This window comes from Micromesistius poutassou (assembly GCF_964030765.1).
Source record: "Micromesistius poutassou genome assembly, chromosome: 16".
Taxonomy (NCBI): Eukaryota; Metazoa; Chordata; class Actinopteri; order Gadiformes; family Gadidae; genus Micromesistius; species Micromesistius poutassou.
Window position 1 is genome coordinate 2,500,004 of NC_140286.1, and position 18,360 is coordinate 2,518,363.

An 18,360-nucleotide genomic window follows, 5' to 3' on the forward strand; every position below is an offset into this window, starting at 1 on the left:
TTTGCTAGTCCAAGGAAAAAACAGATACATCGATCAGTTATTGCCTTAGTCTATCCTTTAAACCGATTTTAAATGTATCCAGCATTATTTTAAGGCATGCATTCGTGTAAATATGGCTACAACCAAATAGAGGACGGCTGTGTTTGGAGAACGTCTGTCCTACGCATTTGTGCCAGCCAGATGCAAATCTGAAATGTTGTAGAAAAGGTTTGGCAAGCAAAGCCCCTGCGAAATGTTGAATGTAAAGTTTGTTTTTTGGGGGGGAGGGGGGGGGGGGTGAGAAAATATGTCATTTCGACTCGTGGTTTAATCCAACGTAAGAGGGTGTAGACCAATCGGAGCCTTTTACGCTCCACCCTACCTGTGTCCTTCCTCCCCTTTTCCACCCGCGCGGTCAGAAGGGAGCAAGAGCCGCTGCCGTCCACATCTGGAGACGCTTTCTCTCCTCAACTAACTTCACTAAGTTCACTTCCAATAAGCGCTGCGCAGGAATAGGACTCGTTTGTGAAATAGCTTTTTTTTTGCGTCAAGGTATATTTGGCCACCCTTAATAGTAAGTAGTGATTCCTAAATCTAATGTGGCCGTATTGCGGACTCCCTGCGTTAGCTTCAGCAGTATGAATAAACAGTGAGTTTGACTCGGAGGGTTCATACGTTGTGTAGCGTAGTGTAAACTTTGTTGTTGTCCTACCAAAAAGCTGTTTAATACGCTAACTTCACGATGCTCTGATATATACCACAAAGCGAGCCGTGGGCAAAGTAAATGTCTTGAGTTGACCAGGACGAACTGAGTGCCACAGTCCCAACGTTTCTGATTCATTCAGGTTTCTAGAACAACGTGTTATGTGTTCTCCACATTTCCACTTCATATTTGTTACTATCTGCAGCATATGAGACTCTGTTCAACAACTTGCTGCTAAATAGTCCATCCCATCGCTGATGGGGACACGAACCGTATGGACTCCTGTCTCCGATCCGTGATGGAGTGATGGCGTTTTATTTCCCAGCATTGACACAACATTTGGACAAAAAAAAGTCATTTCGGAGCTAAAGGCTGGGATATGGCACACAACGAGGCTCCATACTGAAGTGTTTAAGTTAGACCGAGGGGAAATTTAAAAGCCCTAAAAATACAGCGCTGGTTTTTTCCCCTACAAAGAATCATTTGAACTTCCCACCGCAGACCGAGAGCGACATAAATAGTTCTGACATGTGGATGTAATTTCAGAAGAAGAAAAAAAAGAGACAGATGCAGAGAAATAGAGTGAGCACAATCTGAGGGTATAGATTAGAGGGGAGAAATTTGAGGGCCAAGAGTAGAGATTATAGAGTTATGATTTCACAAGCCACTATCGGCATCAAGAGGCCAGATGCAGGGGAACATGCCCCGTGCCAGTCTGAAGATAGTTAAGTAGATTCAGTCGTTTTGATCCCCGCAACCATCACCGTTTGTTTTGAGCCTTGAATCGACTGTTGGAGTTCCCAGTAGCGTCTCAAGTCAGGCATGGGATCCAATCTCCTGCTCCACAATTTGGACTTTCTGCTCATCTCACTACTCGGCAGTATATGTCTGGTAAGTAATTTCCCTGCATATTGATTAAGCACTTTTGGAGAAATTGTGGATAAAGTAATTATTTGCTCACTGCTGGGCATTATTGTCAATATGTTATTGCTATGTTATTGATTGTGTACATGGGGTCACAAGGTTTATGTACAAATCAAGTCCCGTGTGTATTGTTGCCCACACACAAACACTATGAACAAGAGCTGTTATATTGACAAATATTGATATCGCAATCAGGCTCCCCACAACTAGAGTCTATGCATGGTCCAGTTTGCTTACTCTCTGACCCTGCAGTCTTTACACAGCATCACCAATGGAACTTAATTGTATGTTCTACTATCCTATTTGTCAAGCTCTTGTTCCCTGGAGAGAGTGCATTACTATACATACAATGAGCCTAATGTTATGTATAAATGCATGAATTCCCATGAAACACACACACACACACACACACACACACACACACACACACACACACACACACACACACACACACACACACACACTGCAGCCTCCTCATTCAAAGTCAACAAAACGTGAACATGTTGGCCCTTCCGAGCCCCCACCTTCTTCTCACCTTTATTAATATTTGATCCGCACCGTGTGTCACAGTAGTAGCATCATCCACAAGACTGCTCCTGCTCTGCACACGCAGAGGTTTGGAGCAGCCAGAAAATGTGAGAGCAACGCCCCCGTCGGTTGTGTGTGTGTGTTTTGGATCAGGCTCTCTGCATTCAACAGGCAGTTCGCCCAAGCTCTGAGGTACAGTGGCGTTTCCCCGTGATGTGGTCCATCACTGTGCCGCAGCAGTGGACCTCTAGGCTCATAGGCTCATTGGTTTGGATGGCAGAGGAAAACAATTATGGCCCTAGCTAGCTGTGTATTTATAGCTGATTCAACATTCATACGTTGAAGGCTGTGTTTGTTCATACGCTTGATCTGTTTTTAGTAGTTCAGTCAGTAGTTTGGTTTGTTTAGTCGAGCGGGTCCCCAAAACACTTACACAATGCCGACAAAGGACATCACTGTACATGGCCCCGACCTGTAAGAGAAACGTTTGCATCGCTACTTCTAGAATTCAAATCCAAGCCTCACTATAAATGGCCACCAAGATTGGCGATTGCTATGAATATAAATACATGTGTTTATGTGTGTTTTTTTTGGTCGTGGGTAACTCTCAGGGTAAAGTAGACGGATAGCAGGCATTGTAATGTACGCAGATATCTGTTACTATTGTGTCACAAATCAGCAATTCGCAGACAAATTCCCTGGAGCTGTGTTTGATATTCTTGACTAAACACAGTCCCACTCTCTATTATTATGGCATTTATTCAATGGAATATGGCTACTCAGAAAAGTTGGTTAGCATATCCTATAATTTGTACATTCTTGGACTTGTGATTCGTGCACCATGTTAACCGTGTGTGTGTGTGTGTGTGTGTGTGTGTGTGTGTGTGTGTGTGTGTGTGTGTGTGTGTGTGTGTGTGTGTGTGTGTGTGAGTTTATACTCAGACTAGGTGAGGTCAATAACTAGTAGTATCTAGTAGTAGAGTTAGGGTTATACAGACTGGCATGCTGTATTCATTCTTAATTCTTCATATGTTGTCGCTGCTACTCCCACTTCTTCTTCATCTTGCTCTAAAACTTTGTCTTCTCTCATCAGCAGCATCATCATCATCATCATCATCATCTTCTTCATCATCATTATCAATTTGAGTGGTGTTATCATTTGTAGTATGTGTTTATTTTGTTTTACATTTTACGTTTTTACTCGTTTCTACTCCAGCAAAGGAATATTCGAGTGTTGACAGAATCAGGCAGAATGTTTTATAAAAAAACAACTCTTCTACGGGTTAAGTTTTTATTGACTTGGACCTTGGACAAACCAAGTTAACTGTCTTCCAAAGCTGGAAAATTATAGGGCAAGCCATTTTCTTCAAGTTTATTTTTTTAATGGAAATAACACAAAATTGCAGCATGTGACCCCACTTCCCCTGGCACAGATGCATCTCAACATCTCCAGCTCAATCTCCACCCATCATTAACATGTGGACATGGTTATGGTTGTGTGACACTATTAATGAATAATACATCCATAACAGCTTATTCACATTAACAATTTGAATGACTGTTGAATGAATTTTCATTTAAATAACCATCATTGTCCACAAGCAATCTTACCCTAACACTAGCCCTCATGAATGAATACAAGAGGATAATTCAATGGTCATTTGCTTTATATATATAATCAGATAATTGAATAAAGAAGAAGGAAGGTTGTTTTCCCTGAATTTATCTACTGCAATTCCTCCTCCTTCATACATGGTCAGAACCTGATCTTGCATAAAAGTGAAATTGTATTGGCATTAGTATTGAATTAGCATTGCTAAAAGAACTATTGTGAAAGACAAAAACAACGAGCCAACGTGTCTCGTATGCCTTATATGACATGATCACTCAGCCACATACATGCAAGAAACGAGCTATGAAATACATATATACATCGACTGACTGGAAGGTTAGAATTCCCATAAACAAAACATGATTGGATAGGATGGATGGATGGATAAATGTGCAGTGGGTTGATTGATTGTGGCTTGCATTAATTGTATAGTCCCTTTGTTTTAAGAGTAATCAAGAAAATACACTTTGTTAATTATATTATACACAACATGCAGGCCAGGCAGATCTACACTTTGTGTGCATGGCATTTGTCTCCCATGAATGTAATGATGCTAATACATGCTTGTGTTATCATTCCAAGATAATTACGACATTGCACAGCAGTGTACTCTCAGACTTAATTCAAATGTGGGTTTATCATGCATGGTTGCATTGATGGCAGTTGTATGTATGAAAACAAATTCAGTTCATGCTGGGTTTAAAGAATATAGTTTATATTATATAGTATATAGTGTAACTTTTGCGGTTTCATTACATTAAAGCTTTTATCCAAAGCAACCTACAATAAGTCCCTTTAACCATGAAGATTCAACCCAGAGATTGCAAGAATCATGCAAGCACATTCAATTGATCAAATAAGCTAACTGCATCAAGAGCTACATTTAAAAAACAAGAGTTTTATTGATTCAATTGTATATTTTCTTTTTTCATTCAGATCAATTCTGAACAGATGAGTTTTCAGACTGTTACAGCAGACGTGTAGGATTTCTGAGCTTGTTCCACCATTGTGGAGCCAGGATAGCAAACCTGTGATTCTGCAGGTTTTTCTGCTGCTCACAAAATAGCAAATATATATTTTTGCTTAGGTACAGAAGAGACCCTTTACTTATAATTACCCATATAACTGTTAAAAGCAGATTGCTCAATTCAATTTAGCTTTGGAGAGAGATACCTACAGTTATAATTCTGAATGAGGATGAGAAAGAGGAGTAGAGTGGTCTACTATTTAGCCAGCACCAAGGGCTCAGGGCACTCCCAGCATTTAATCTCCAAAACACAGGATCAAAAGGATTCTGTGTCGTAGTCACAAAGCCACCTTTACCTTTGATTAGAACAATCTATCCATAAGTCTGCCATCTACGCCCTTCCTAAAACAGCTTTTCAAGTGTCCCGTGATGCAGAAGATTACCTGTCCAATCTGCCTCAGGTCTGTTGATATGTGTATGTTTTGACAATATGTGACTGGTTTCATGCTTTAAGACAATAGTGGGAGTCTATTGCACTGCACAGAGACATGTTTTTGCCGTTCACCAGACGGACAATACTAGTAGGGCAATGCTATTAAAGCTAAATTGTTTTGGTGAAGTGGATTTCCTAGCCATATAGATGTACAGGTCAGGGCTGAGGACTGAGGGCTCCAGTCACTCTCCAGTGACATCACCAACCCATGGAGATGTAGGGGGGATGTAAATGGCTGTGCAGGCCTGGGGATGTGAAGCTCTCACACTTACCTCCCCACGTGATAATGAGATAATTAAGTTTACCCCCAGGATATGTTGCGCACATTTCTTGTCGTGCGTCGCTGACTGACAGTATCAGAAGTATCACAGTGACAGTATCCTGAACAACTCCCTGCGATTCTCTGTCGCTTGAGGGTGATTGAAGTTCTCCATGTTGAGTGAAAGCAGTGGTGGGCTCAACCCTGCTTGGGACAGGGAAATCGAAGAGCAGGCCAGGGAATAAGACGAGATAGCCAACGCTAATCCATAATTCATGCCTGTGTGTGTAATAAGTAAAAGCTACGTTATAAATACTCCAAATGCGCCTTTTTGAGAGTCGCACTGGGCACATTTAGATCAGAGCACTGACCTGTGGCAACGCCAGGCCATTTGAGGAGACCAGGATTAACTGTGGTCCGTCCTACATTACATGACATGGGTGATCCTAAATGAAAAAAATAAACCCATCTCATCATCTTTTATCCGTTAATGCATTTTGTTTGAAAGGCTGCCAATTAATTAACCGCTGATTGCTAATAAGCATAATTGCTTACCATGGTTACAGGATCAAAACAGAACTGAAATGTTGTTCAAGGGAATTCACCTCCCATTGACCCATGCCGAAGTAATCCCGGCCAAGGGACTAACTTTTGTTCGTTGTGTTTGTTGTTTTTCTCTGTGCTCTGTGCTCTGTGCTCTGTACAGTTTTGTACTATAAGACTTGAAGCATCATTTAAATCCACTTTAGCTGTATTCATTCACTCATTCTGTGGTATTGTTCTGTCACTTTGGAGTCATAAGGGAACACTTCAGGGCTTCTTATGGTTATGGTTTACTGCTGGTTTTGACAGTTCTATAGGAATAAGCATCCATTCTGTCAGCCATTTAAGGACACCAAAATGCATTGTGGAGTATTGGAGATACTACTATTACTACTATAAGATAATATTGAGTATTGAAGTGTTGCATAACAGTTCTCAGTTAATGTCACCCACAGATGAATGGAAATAGAAAGGAGGGTAGTACGCAGCATGAGAATTCAGGAGGGAGTATTCCATCAAGCCTATATGAATGGACATGAGATCCGCCCAATTTAATATGCCATGCTTTCCATGTGGTTGGCAGAATGACAACAAACCATGAATGTAAATAAATGACCATACCCCATGCTTTGAACTTTAAAAAGCATGGGGTATGGTCACTTACCTGTGTATAGTCGCATACCAGCTGTCATCACTGGTTGCCTGACCTTATTCTGTGATAAACATCCTACAACACTACAATGCCCTTTACTTATTATTGTATTAAGCATTGGCACAAGCTTTGGTAATTGTACATTTATTTGAGTTATTCTAGTCAACCTTTTTAGTGAAGCATATTATTATTATTTTTTAAATATTAATTTAGACAAATATTTGTAATTATTTTCTGTGAAAAATGTATTTATTTTAAGTTTTTTGACTTAATCTATTTCTTTATTTCTTTTATTTAACATGATCTGCTGTGTTTAGTGGCAGTGCTGGGTTCTGAGATGGCCCATGAGCAAGTCCGGTAGCTTGTATATGTTGATAGCAGAGTGTTGGGTTTCATTGCCATGCTAAGGCTAGACCATGGCTGTGTTTGACTCAGGAAAAGGCTTGTTTTCTTGACTTCTCATGACCTCCTCCATTTTTTCTCTTTTCCACTTGAAGAATGCTAGAGTGTGAGTAACTCAATGCCACTTTAACACCTCACTGAAGACATTAGCCCATGGACGCCAAATGTCTGAATGATATCATTGTCTCTGCTGTTGAAGTCCCCCTTGGCTTGCTGTGCATCTTCTGCCGAAGAAAAAGCAAATGAACATACAGGCGGGGAATAAGCAAAACATACATGTTGGAAAAAAATGGGAACAAATGGAAAAAGAATAAGAAGGAAAAATAGACCATAACGTAATTACCATTTTAATTGTGAATGTATTACTCATTTTGGACATTACTCACTGAAAGAAGAATCTACTTTGCCTGCTCATTTGTACCCATTAATAATAATACTTTTTGGCATCAGACTTCTTCAGAACATAAACTCAGACAGAATGTGTTCTGTCATAATAATAAGGGGCCGAGACTGCTATATTTATTTTACTGGTTTTACTAAGTTGAAGCAGAACTGCCCGTCTCCGATACAACCACAAATGTGGGGGTGTTGCTGTTCTTCTTGTCTAGCATTAGAAATTAATAGTGATATTTTAAGTTACGTGTCAAACAATTCTGACCAAGATTACACAAATGATCTATCCACTGCAAACGGGCCATGTGTATCTTCTATTTGTAAACACTTATCTTTGTCAGATTTGGAATTGAAGGAAGCTTAAGTTTGACAGAAGCACTATAACAATTAAGACAAGGGAAGGACACTGTGATTATTTTTGATTGCCATGAGTAAGGTCCTGCTCTATCCATCCTTTTTTCACCACTTACCAGCTGAATGAATGCGTTGGCACCGCATTCCATGTGGGCAGAATTCCTGGAATCCCAAATTACCTCAATAGCGTTGACGTGTGAAAATTCTCAGCCGTGGAACTTGCTTTGCCCATTGACAGAAGCCATTCCTGCCCCCCCCCCTCCCCATTGTTGCACAAGGGTTTGAGGTTTATACACAGAACAAACTGAAAGGTCTTCATTTCTTTGCTTTATCTGACAATGCAGTATATTGAAAATATCTTTATCTTTGTGTCTTTATGGATAGACAGAATTCCTTTGGGGAGAAATAATGTAGGCTTGCTAAAGCTGAGATCAGCCGTGCGGCTCCACATATCCGGAACAGTTTTTTAGGTGATTTTTGGGATGCAGGTCCATTTCTTTAGTGGAGGACCCGTTAGCTCGCTGGGCTTATGGCTGAGACGAGAGCACTTTAAAAAGGTTCCTCTATGAGCTTCATTGCAAACCTCTCAGGCTTTAGGGGTTTGTATGCGTTCAGTTTGCGGCTTTCAGATTTTCCAGCAAAGAGTAAGAATTCCTCTCAGTGCAGATCAGGCCGGATCGAAGCCAATGCAAATTGAGATAACAAGGTTGACTTCCTTAGCTGGATGCTGTTCATCAGCAGAGCATTGAATCTCTTTACGTTGCTGCAAGGTTGTTGTTCAACACTCAAAGCCAGGTGGGGCTGACGATTTGGCCTTTAAATAAATAATAATGGTTTCAAACGATTTAAACCCTGATTCTTTGTTGTAACAAAATATATGGTCCATTGTTTTCAGAATCATAATGAACCCATTTTATTTTACTGTGTGGTGACCATATCTTTTGCAATTTAATATGTCACCACATCTGTGATCGCTTCCACTTCCATACAGCTGAAGTAAAAACGCCTTTTTTAGGAATGAGTCTGTCGGTTTTGAGGGTTAAGCTTCTCAGTATAACTACACAGTGTGTGGCGCATTTCATATGCAACGTCGCTCAGTATAACACTCATTCCCAACAACGGTATTAAAAAGCATCACAAAGTTGCCTTGGGTCGTAACGTGTCGCCAACCATTCCCAGAACTCTGTCGCCAATACAAATCATGTATTGGGTGGAGAGTTTGTGTTCGAGCTGAAACAGCGGGTTGACTTGCTCTTTAAGGCCAAACAAATCTGCGAAGTAGAGAAGTACTTTTAAATCTCAATTTTGTGGTACAAACATTTCACAGCCATTTCAAATCCATTGAGCCCTAGGGATCAATGGATCAATACAAAATAAGGCTTTCAGCATGGCTCACGAAAGAGATGTTACAAAAAAAATGTTTGTTTAGCACTATGCACCCTATACCAAGTACACAAGGGAAATTACTTTCATGAATACAATTTAAGGACTACAGACTTGATAATTTTCGATTAACAGGATCTGTAGTTAATAATAAAACAGTCTGGGCCTTCATAGGAGGAAAGCATGGCTTTATTCCCTGCTGACAGGTTTTTAATTGTTCAAGTTACAGAAGCACATTAATATAACACTGAAAAAATAAGCATTTGATTATGATTATTCACGTCATGTTTATATATTTTTCTCATTAAATGGAGATCTTTGTCTTTAAATTGACATCTGTTTCTCATATTGAGATACATATTTCTGTCATTATAATGACATCTTTCCAGCCACAGTCAGTTGCAACAATCAGTTAGCCTTCGGCATACAGAAAATACCTATTGCATACAGTCTATGGCCCAAACACATATTTTCGGGAAAGTGGACTAAGCTTGAGCTTTGTCTTACAAAGAACCTGTTTCCATTGTGTGTTGCAAAGTTACCACATAAGGTCTGCAGCCATAACTGGCAGCAGACCGAGATTTAGGGTGTCAGAGGCTTCAACGTGAACACACTGCAAATAAAGTGCAGTATATTTATTAAAGAATCGTTATTCAACAACAAGCACACAATCAAGCAATAACATAAGCCGTCACTGATTCTGCAGAGCTACCTGCACAGAGCTACAGTGTCACACGATTTATGAATGAAATGCTGATTAAAGAAAAAAATAAAGAAAAAAAAACTAACATTGAATTGGCATCGGAAATACATAAAGAGCCTTCCAAGTAGTCATCATATTCATCAAGTCTTTTTTCTAAAACTTACAAAATAGGTAATAGCTCTCTTGCAATGCAGAGAAGCCAAAATAAGTGTCATGTGCTTTTGTTGTTTTTTCTCCTTTTAGTTACAAGCTTGGCAGCAGAAACAGAACAATCTGGAGCACATTTTTTATTTTTTCTTAACGCCAGGAATTAAAGACTGCAATAATCTTGTAAAGAGATAAAAGAACATATAATAGTTCTAATAGTTCTTACCGTCATATTAATCCATTCTTTCTTTGAATAACACACATTTAAAGTTCCAGTTTGAAATGCTTTGCATAAACGTCTGTAAATGTTCTCAGACTACACAGCATCGAAAAAACAAAGAAAATATCACATATTGCAGGTACTTTCTGGAATTAATGTATGTGCTTCAGCAAATCCTTCCCAATCTTGTTTTTATGCTAGGATAAAGTGTAAAGTTCAATATATACAAGAAGAAAATCACATCCAGGAGAGGTTTTCATTGTGGCCTTTCTACCATTTAAAGCAACAGGCTCAGCCTTAGACTGCAGAAAGATCTGCGTAATGGAATAGATATGCCACTACACCAAGTAAGCAGTACAATAAATGTTTTATTATTTCAGGGGAGCAGCATGACGTGTAAAGATAAAGCATGGTGTTCACAGGGTATTGAGGTGATTTTATTTGGCCTTAGGTTGCCATGAGATCACTTGAGGCTAATGGTAAATCAAAAATAGCTGTCAGCAAGAGCCCTCCATAAGCCCAAAAGTACTGCACAAGGCCACTTTCGGCAGTTATCGACCAAGGGGCTGGAGAGGCTGTTGCCCTCTTATTAACAGAAATTGGCGCCAGCTTACACATTGAATGCACCCAGGAGATGCGATGTGTTTCACAGTTATATCACACAGTCATAATAATAATAATAATAGTCATCATGGCTCATTTGCAAATGTCATTCACTGGGTTTGTGTGATGGTTGTATGTCAGTTGGAGAAGTCTCGAGAGGATTACATATTAAGTATGTATAAATATACAACGACAATGTGTTTCTATTTTATATCAGTGTATTTAATCCTATTACATGCTATTAACAACTACACAAGCTTTACCCGGGCATTTGCATTTTGGTTTGATCTTGCCATGCTGAGCTAACCTCTACTGAGTCCATTTAAAGTGTCCTTGCCTTACCAAGCCCTAATTTACAATTGTCCCCTTCCCTCTAATTAATTAACCTCTAACACCTGGCAGGATTTAAGACCAGCTGGCTCATTAATAGCCAAATCAAAAGGGAGGATTTTTGCAGACAATGAGAGACACCTCAGATGATTAAATGATGCCTGATTATTCTCTGATTTAGAGATGTTCTATACAAAAGCAGTAGCAATTAAGGCTCTCAAACAAGCGGTGCCTCTGTCTTTGCAGGCCTCAGTGCCCTTGGTGGACGGTGGGGAAGGGAGCATGTGGGTACATGCATGTGACCATGTTGACCGTACCTTATTAAGCTGCTCAACTTCCCTGAAGTTCTAAAATACCTCCAGCACTATGCTAAAAAACATTGAATAACTTTCTTTGTACTTATTGACAGTCAAGGTTATTAATTGATGACTACAGCTTGAATGAGGCACAGGCTGATAGGCTTGCTAGATCTTATGGCCTGGTGGTGTAGCCTTTTGTTACCTTCTTAACAAACACGTGACTTAATGAGCTAATCTGAAAGAGCTATTTGCAATGACAAGCATTTGTTCAGGCGTTGACTTGTTTTTAAGGTTCTAGCTTCTTAAGTTGCCCTTTAACGCTATTTGGCAATGGACAATGTCAAATTACCTATTTGACCTATCCAAGTGTTGTTTAACATTGATACCTGCTCATAGTACTGCTGCGTTTACACTAAATGGTGTAACCTTTATGGTAATACACCGGCACAGTTAAACTGCTAACAGAGGCAGTATCTTCGGCAGCCCACCCAGACGTGATGGAATAGACTCGGGGGTTTGGCTTATGGAAGCTTAATATGGTCAGGTGTGACCGCTGCTTGTGGGAAAGCCCTAGCTACAAGGAGCTTAAGTAGCCAAGGAAAACAAGCTCCAGGAGATAACCAGTAAATGTACAAACGGCATGTTAAAGCTGTACCTCATTCCTGGAAAACATGTATAAAATGCTGCCAAACCTTCGAATCGGAACACACAACCATGTAACACCTGTGGAAGGGGGAAGATTGGCCATTTGGTTCTGCATGGGCTGAGAAACCAATTAAACCACCTGCTGTCCTAAATATTGTAGACTGTTGCTCTTTGTGGGTCTTAAATGTGGGAGGCATATTTTCAGATCACGGCGATCCACAGATATATGATGGAGGTGATGAAATTGTCACAGTATTCATAGTTTACACAGAAACGAGACCGACATAACATTACTCATCTCAAGAAGGTCCAATGCATTTTGAAATACAGAGGATCTGCAATTCTTGACTACAAATCACAGTGATGGTCTGTGTTAAAAAAATAAACATCAACATGTTTAAAGCAATAGGTCTTGTCTGTGTTTGTGTGGAGATCAAACTGAGGAGGCATTACATCAGGAAGTGTAGAGTTCCTGGTCGTTGAGTGCTATTTAGAGGATCCCTCTGTGCTTCAATCTTACGTACCATCACTAGAATATAAATAAACAAGCTGGTGTCTCCTAAAATAGACAGCTCTCACTGTCTGGAACATACATTTTTAATCCATAATCTAGATAATCTGGATGGATCCTTTAAAGACCACTCCCTTTGTCAAGGGTTAGTGGTCTATGCAAATGCACTCAAATGTAAAGCAGTGTAATGCAAACTCTGTTGGGAGTATGATTACAAGCATTTGTGTTAGCCTAGATCCATTAGGATATTATACAATACACATGTCTGTTAATTATACCTCGCGACAAACAATGGAAACGGGTGCTTCGTTATATAAATGACCACTAGTAGTTTCTAAACGTCGGATGTAAAATGAACTGCAATTGCATTGCTTTGGTAAATCATTTATATAACTTGGTGGTAGGAAAAGTGCTCAATCCTCAATTAGTGAGAGCAACAGTGTAACCAGTTGAGGCCCCTGCGATATACACACACTCTTTCTGATGGCTCACACAATGTTTCCATCAAGGACAAAAGTGCTGTTCTTTAGCCTTATGAACAGAGGGTATAATTAGGAACTGAATGCTGCTTTAAGTCAGAATGTGGTCTGCGAGTATTTCCAAAGGACAACCAAGTCTTGTGGTTTGTGGTTTTTATCGTCAAATGCAAATTGCACAGTTGAAAAGGAGTGGCACTGACTCATAGAGTTTATAATATCCAGGAACCTCATCCGCTAAAACATTCATGTGGTGCAATATGTCAAAAGTAACATATTCATGTTTTTTTCCAAATAGTGGACAGGCCATTAAATACGAGATTCAGCAAAGTTATAATTTTCTAGATCCCCCTACTTTTAAAATAAAAAACGTTGAGGAAAGTCTGAGAAGCCCATGGGATCCCGATTTTGATAACGTGCCAACGACAAGGAAGTCAATGTTAGTTTACGGTGCAAAGAATGGCAAATGACCAAAACAAGTACATAAAACAAACACACATCTGTACTCCCATAATAGAGGCGCTTACAGAGACCAGAGTCAATATTATCTGTATATTATTTATCATCCATGTGATGAGGTGTGATCTGGAAAGGAAAGTCTCACTTTATGTCGGCGTTTACCAGAGAATCGTTGATATGCACACAGCAGCAATGGATCAACTAACAAGAGGAGCTTTATATCCCATGATGCGTAAGTGATCGAGAAAATGAATGAGATATACCGCTCCAATGAAAACACTACAAAGTCATGATCAGGCGTTTTAATGTGCATATACACATGTCAAAACACTAACTACGTCATAGAGTTTGTGCGTCAAAAACACACACACACACACACACACAGTCTTCCGCCCTTTCCTTCTGGTGAAGGTAGTAATATATACTACTTGGAGGCTTGCTTATCCCTTAATGACCCGGGTTTTTCTAGTCAACCATTCCCTGAGGTGCAAACCATTTAGATACATTTTACATGTTGCAGGGATGTATTGCATATTAAGCTATTTCACCTGAATCCTATTGATATGCTAAATAGTTGTGGGAAAATCTGAGGCAATTTTCTACTTTCCTCCCCTCTCTTTTACTCCCATTGTGCAACCTTAAGCTCAGAGGAATATTGGATTAAAGATTGAAGATTGATTGCTAATGGAAAAACTTACATAGCTTTACTTTTTACTACCTTTTAAAAAAAAAAGTTTTTTGGATTATAACAACAGGTTATGTAGGGATCCTCTGTTATCCATAGTGTGCCTATCCAATAAGCAACTATTTGTTTGTACTGATGTGATATGAAACAAAGTATCTAACAAGTATTTTACTTGCAGCGCTATGGTTTCACATCGACTCTGTCCGCCTAAAAGGGAAAAGAGGCCCTAAAAGAGGCCTTTCCTGAATTTGAGATGCAATGGCTTTGAGATGACTCGACCCTGTGGGTCCACTGAATTATAGGTTCTCTTGCCCGGAGCCTCAAGCAATTGTCTGTTCTGCGTATTTGGTCACTTTGACTGTGAGTATAATGTTTTGTGGTTGTCTAGTCTTTCATACATGTCTCCTTTTTCCTCTGGTAATCACTTAATTATTCATAACTATGGCAATCAAATGTGTAGCAACAAAGGAGAATATCAAATATCAGTGAAAAAACAATGAACATTATTTGTGAGTGGTACATGGTACGCATTGAGCATGCAAAGTAAAATTATGAGCCCTTGACTGGTCCACCACAAAAATCATACTGTCTATAACTAGGACTGTTTGTAGGAAACAGTCCTAATTGTGTCTCATAACTCAGATTCGCCTTTTTATTTTTAAATAGGCCATATTGCAGTTTATTTATTTTAGAATTTAAAATAGTGAGTGTTATTTTACGATACGCACAGACTTGAATTTGATCACAATGTTTTTAAATGCACTGAACAGAATATATGATATCACTTTTTTGACCGCTGGGGTGGAACGTAGGTGGCAGGTAGAAGGGGCAAAACGTGTGATATACAGTATAAATATAGAAGTGTGAAATAAAAAAGGATGTGAAAATGATTGTTACTGTAGCATCGGCTGCCACTTCACAGAGAGGCCTACATGGTCGGTTACTGTAGGCTCAGGGGTTGGGGAAACACGGGTCATATCTGTTTTATTCCTTAAGTTAAGGCCTTACTTTATATTCCAAGTGGTTTATCGTTACCTTGATACAGTAGCCTAGATACAGTAAGCTCCATATTGGTCTTCATATATACTTGAAGAGAGTTTCAGTTTAAGTCATTAATTGATAGACAAATAGAAACCTGTGGTTTTTTCAACTGCAGTTTGTATTCCACGGTCCAGCGATGAAAACACACATATTTATATGGTGTGTATTTTTCTAATTTACACACTGGCACACACTCAAAAGTATTAAACAAAAGGAATACTGTATTGAAAATGAAATGCTGTAAATAAGAATGTCTATGTTTCGCCCTGTGAGAGTTGTGTTTGCTCTGGTGGTTTGGCCACAAGCCAGGGCAGGAGGAATAGATTTCAGGAATAATCAGTAGACACAGTTATTAACCATGATTCTCCTTATTATAAATGGCAAATTATTATTTTTGTATTTTATCTTTGTAAAATTCCCTGTGCGTTTCTGTTAGATGGGAAGAAAAAAGAAACCTGGTGTCTTTCTCTTACTAATTATAATACATTAACATATTCCATGTTAATGGTGGACTTTGAACATGTGAAAAATGGATGTATGTATTTCCAGCTTTCTAAATTCATATTTACCTTTCCATCCCCTATTAGATCAGCATTTAAGTAAGGGGACATGTTACTGTCTACTACAAGGGAATACAGTCCTCACTAGTGGACTAGCAGAACAGAGTTATGAACACATTTGATTTGAGTGAGTTTCAGCTTAATAAATCTGCCTACTAAAAAGGGCATTACTCTGTTCTTCTAGTGAGAACTGTATTCTCTACTAGTAGACACTTAAGTTTTTATTTCATATGCCAAAAGGGGGGGGACCACAATATTTAACCTATTTGTGCAATATATTTATGCAACATCCTACTTGGTTTGCACAAGACTGACGCACACACACACACACAGTACATTCACATTCAAATGTGCTATGCGGCTCTCTTTAACAACAGCCTGTCATCTGACACATGAATCCTTGTCTAAAACGTGTGCTTCAGGTATAAAAAGCTTCCTGGGGAGGTCTCAGATGAATATCCTGTATTGGCATGGTAAGCACAGTAAACAGGTTGTATCTATCCCTGTTCCACTGTGGTCCGAGGTTGTTCCCTCTGCGGTTGTTTACAGTGTGAAGCCCAAAATGTCTCATTCTGTAACTCCATTCAGCTCTCAAAATGGACATCCTTATTTCAAGCCTGAATGAGAAAAAAAAATATTGATGGATCGAGATATTGTGGTTTTAAGCACACAAACCTCTACGAGGGCTTGGTATTTACAGTTTAAATTTGAAGTAAGAAAATATATCCTTGTGTTATCAACAATGTGTATTTTTATAAAAGGAACAAACTGTCAAATTTGAACATTCAGATATTTAGGTATGGGCTCATTCAAAATCATATAGGAACATATAAAGGCCTATACACATACTAGACTGCATATGAAATCCAGGCTGATTCTGGAAAGTACTGTTAAGAGCCGTTTCATCTGGGCCAGATGGCAGTGGCTAAAAAAAAGTTGAATGTAAATCCAAGAACAAGTTGAGCTTAACGGCTTTTCCTCATCGCCTGCATGTGCAATTTGATGATTTGCAGAGTGTCTTATTAGCTAAATTAGCATCCTCAAATTAGGAAGACCAAAGACGCTAATCAGCTTCTTGTAAGCATTAATTTCCACCAAGAGTTATGTTCTTGCTAATTAATTGGCAGGTACCCGATTGTTAAGGGGCAACTGTTTGTTTTGTACAAAACAGTTGTGTGCACGTAGATGAGCCTTAGTGGCAAGGCCCAAGCAAACACATAGTCTTTTATGTTTCTTTATTTCCTATTTAATATTTCATGGGAAAATGTACAATTCTGGACATAAAACATTCTGTGCTATGCTGACCAAATCCTTTTTTGAAATATCCCCAAACTTCCAACTTTTCCATTTATACCAGGATTTTGTATTTGATTATTTTCAAAGGCTGTCCATTTGCAGTTCAGGTAGATGACAACTGACCGCGGAGATATGACTTATAACTTGAGCGTAATCTGAACAGTGTCCAACTAATTTCAATGGCTTCACTTCACCTACATTTTGAGTTCTGGCTTGAACAAACTATACGTGCAATCAAAATGTTTCTTTAGTATTCAAAGCGTCACTGGTTTACTGGATATTAAAATGCTAAATGTATTGAGTTTCCCGGTACTGGGAGTTATTAATATAATATAATACTGATTTACTTATATGTTTTACCAGTAAAACATACATAATAAAAAACATGAGCCCCATACTACATCCCAATGATTTGCGAGTTGCCTGTGCTTTATTTTGCTTTTCACTTCCACACTTTTCCTCACTATATTTATGTCTTACAATACCCAGGATGACTGTTGTCATTTCCAATACACTCATACGTGTCCCAACTGAAGGTGACCTCAGAGAAAACAGTAAGTTGGCCAAAGTCATCTATTAGATGGCAAAATGTTTCCTTCAATGGAAAACCACACCTGTGCTATTATTGCACTCTCCAAAACGCAGAGGGAAAACACAAGGTGTCAGAGGAAAGTGTATGTATAATGTATTTTCCTGTGTTCAGACGTCACGTCAGATTAGTGGCTAAATCATACTGACTGCAGCAGATAGAATCACAGGAATACCAGCTGGGTCTACCAACACCACGTGGAATGGATACTGTTTACCCAGGGACAGGAATATGGCACAACTTCAATACCTCTTGCTTGATGGCTTGTTAATACAGGAACAAAAATAGGACATCTTATATGAAATCATATAAAACATTCACTAACTGGGCTAAAAACTTTTTTTTTTCAAATTTAGACTTCTCAGCACTCATTAAGTTCTTTTTTTTATAAACAGGTTATTCGGCAGGTCTTGTTTTACACCCACCTCTCACTTTTGTGGCCTGTCTACACCAAACAGCGGGGAAGATTGACCCCTGCTCTTGGAGGGTGGAGGGTGATAAAGGATAGTCTCTCACCTCCGCTGCTCATCTGTCCTGTAGTCAAGGGGCCACCGTCCAGCCTCCTGCAAATTCAACTCCTCTTGCGCTTTTACAAAACAACCAG

At 39.3% G+C, this 18,360-nt stretch overlaps 1 protein-coding gene across 1 annotated transcript in view; it reads left to right on the forward strand.

Annotated features, from left to right (window-relative positions):
• Nucleotides 1-1,342: 1,342 nt before the first annotated feature.
• Nucleotides 1,343-18,360, forward strand: part of pth1r (parathyroid hormone 1 receptor) — a 38,581-nt gene continuing 21,563 nt past the window's right edge. The window contains exon 1 of the mRNA XM_084480571.1: nt 1,343-1,573. Coding sequence (XP_084336697.1) covers nt 1,505-1,573 — 69 coding nt within the window. The 5' untranslated portion in view covers nt 1,343-1,504. The remainder of the gene's footprint in view (nt 1,574-18,360) is intronic.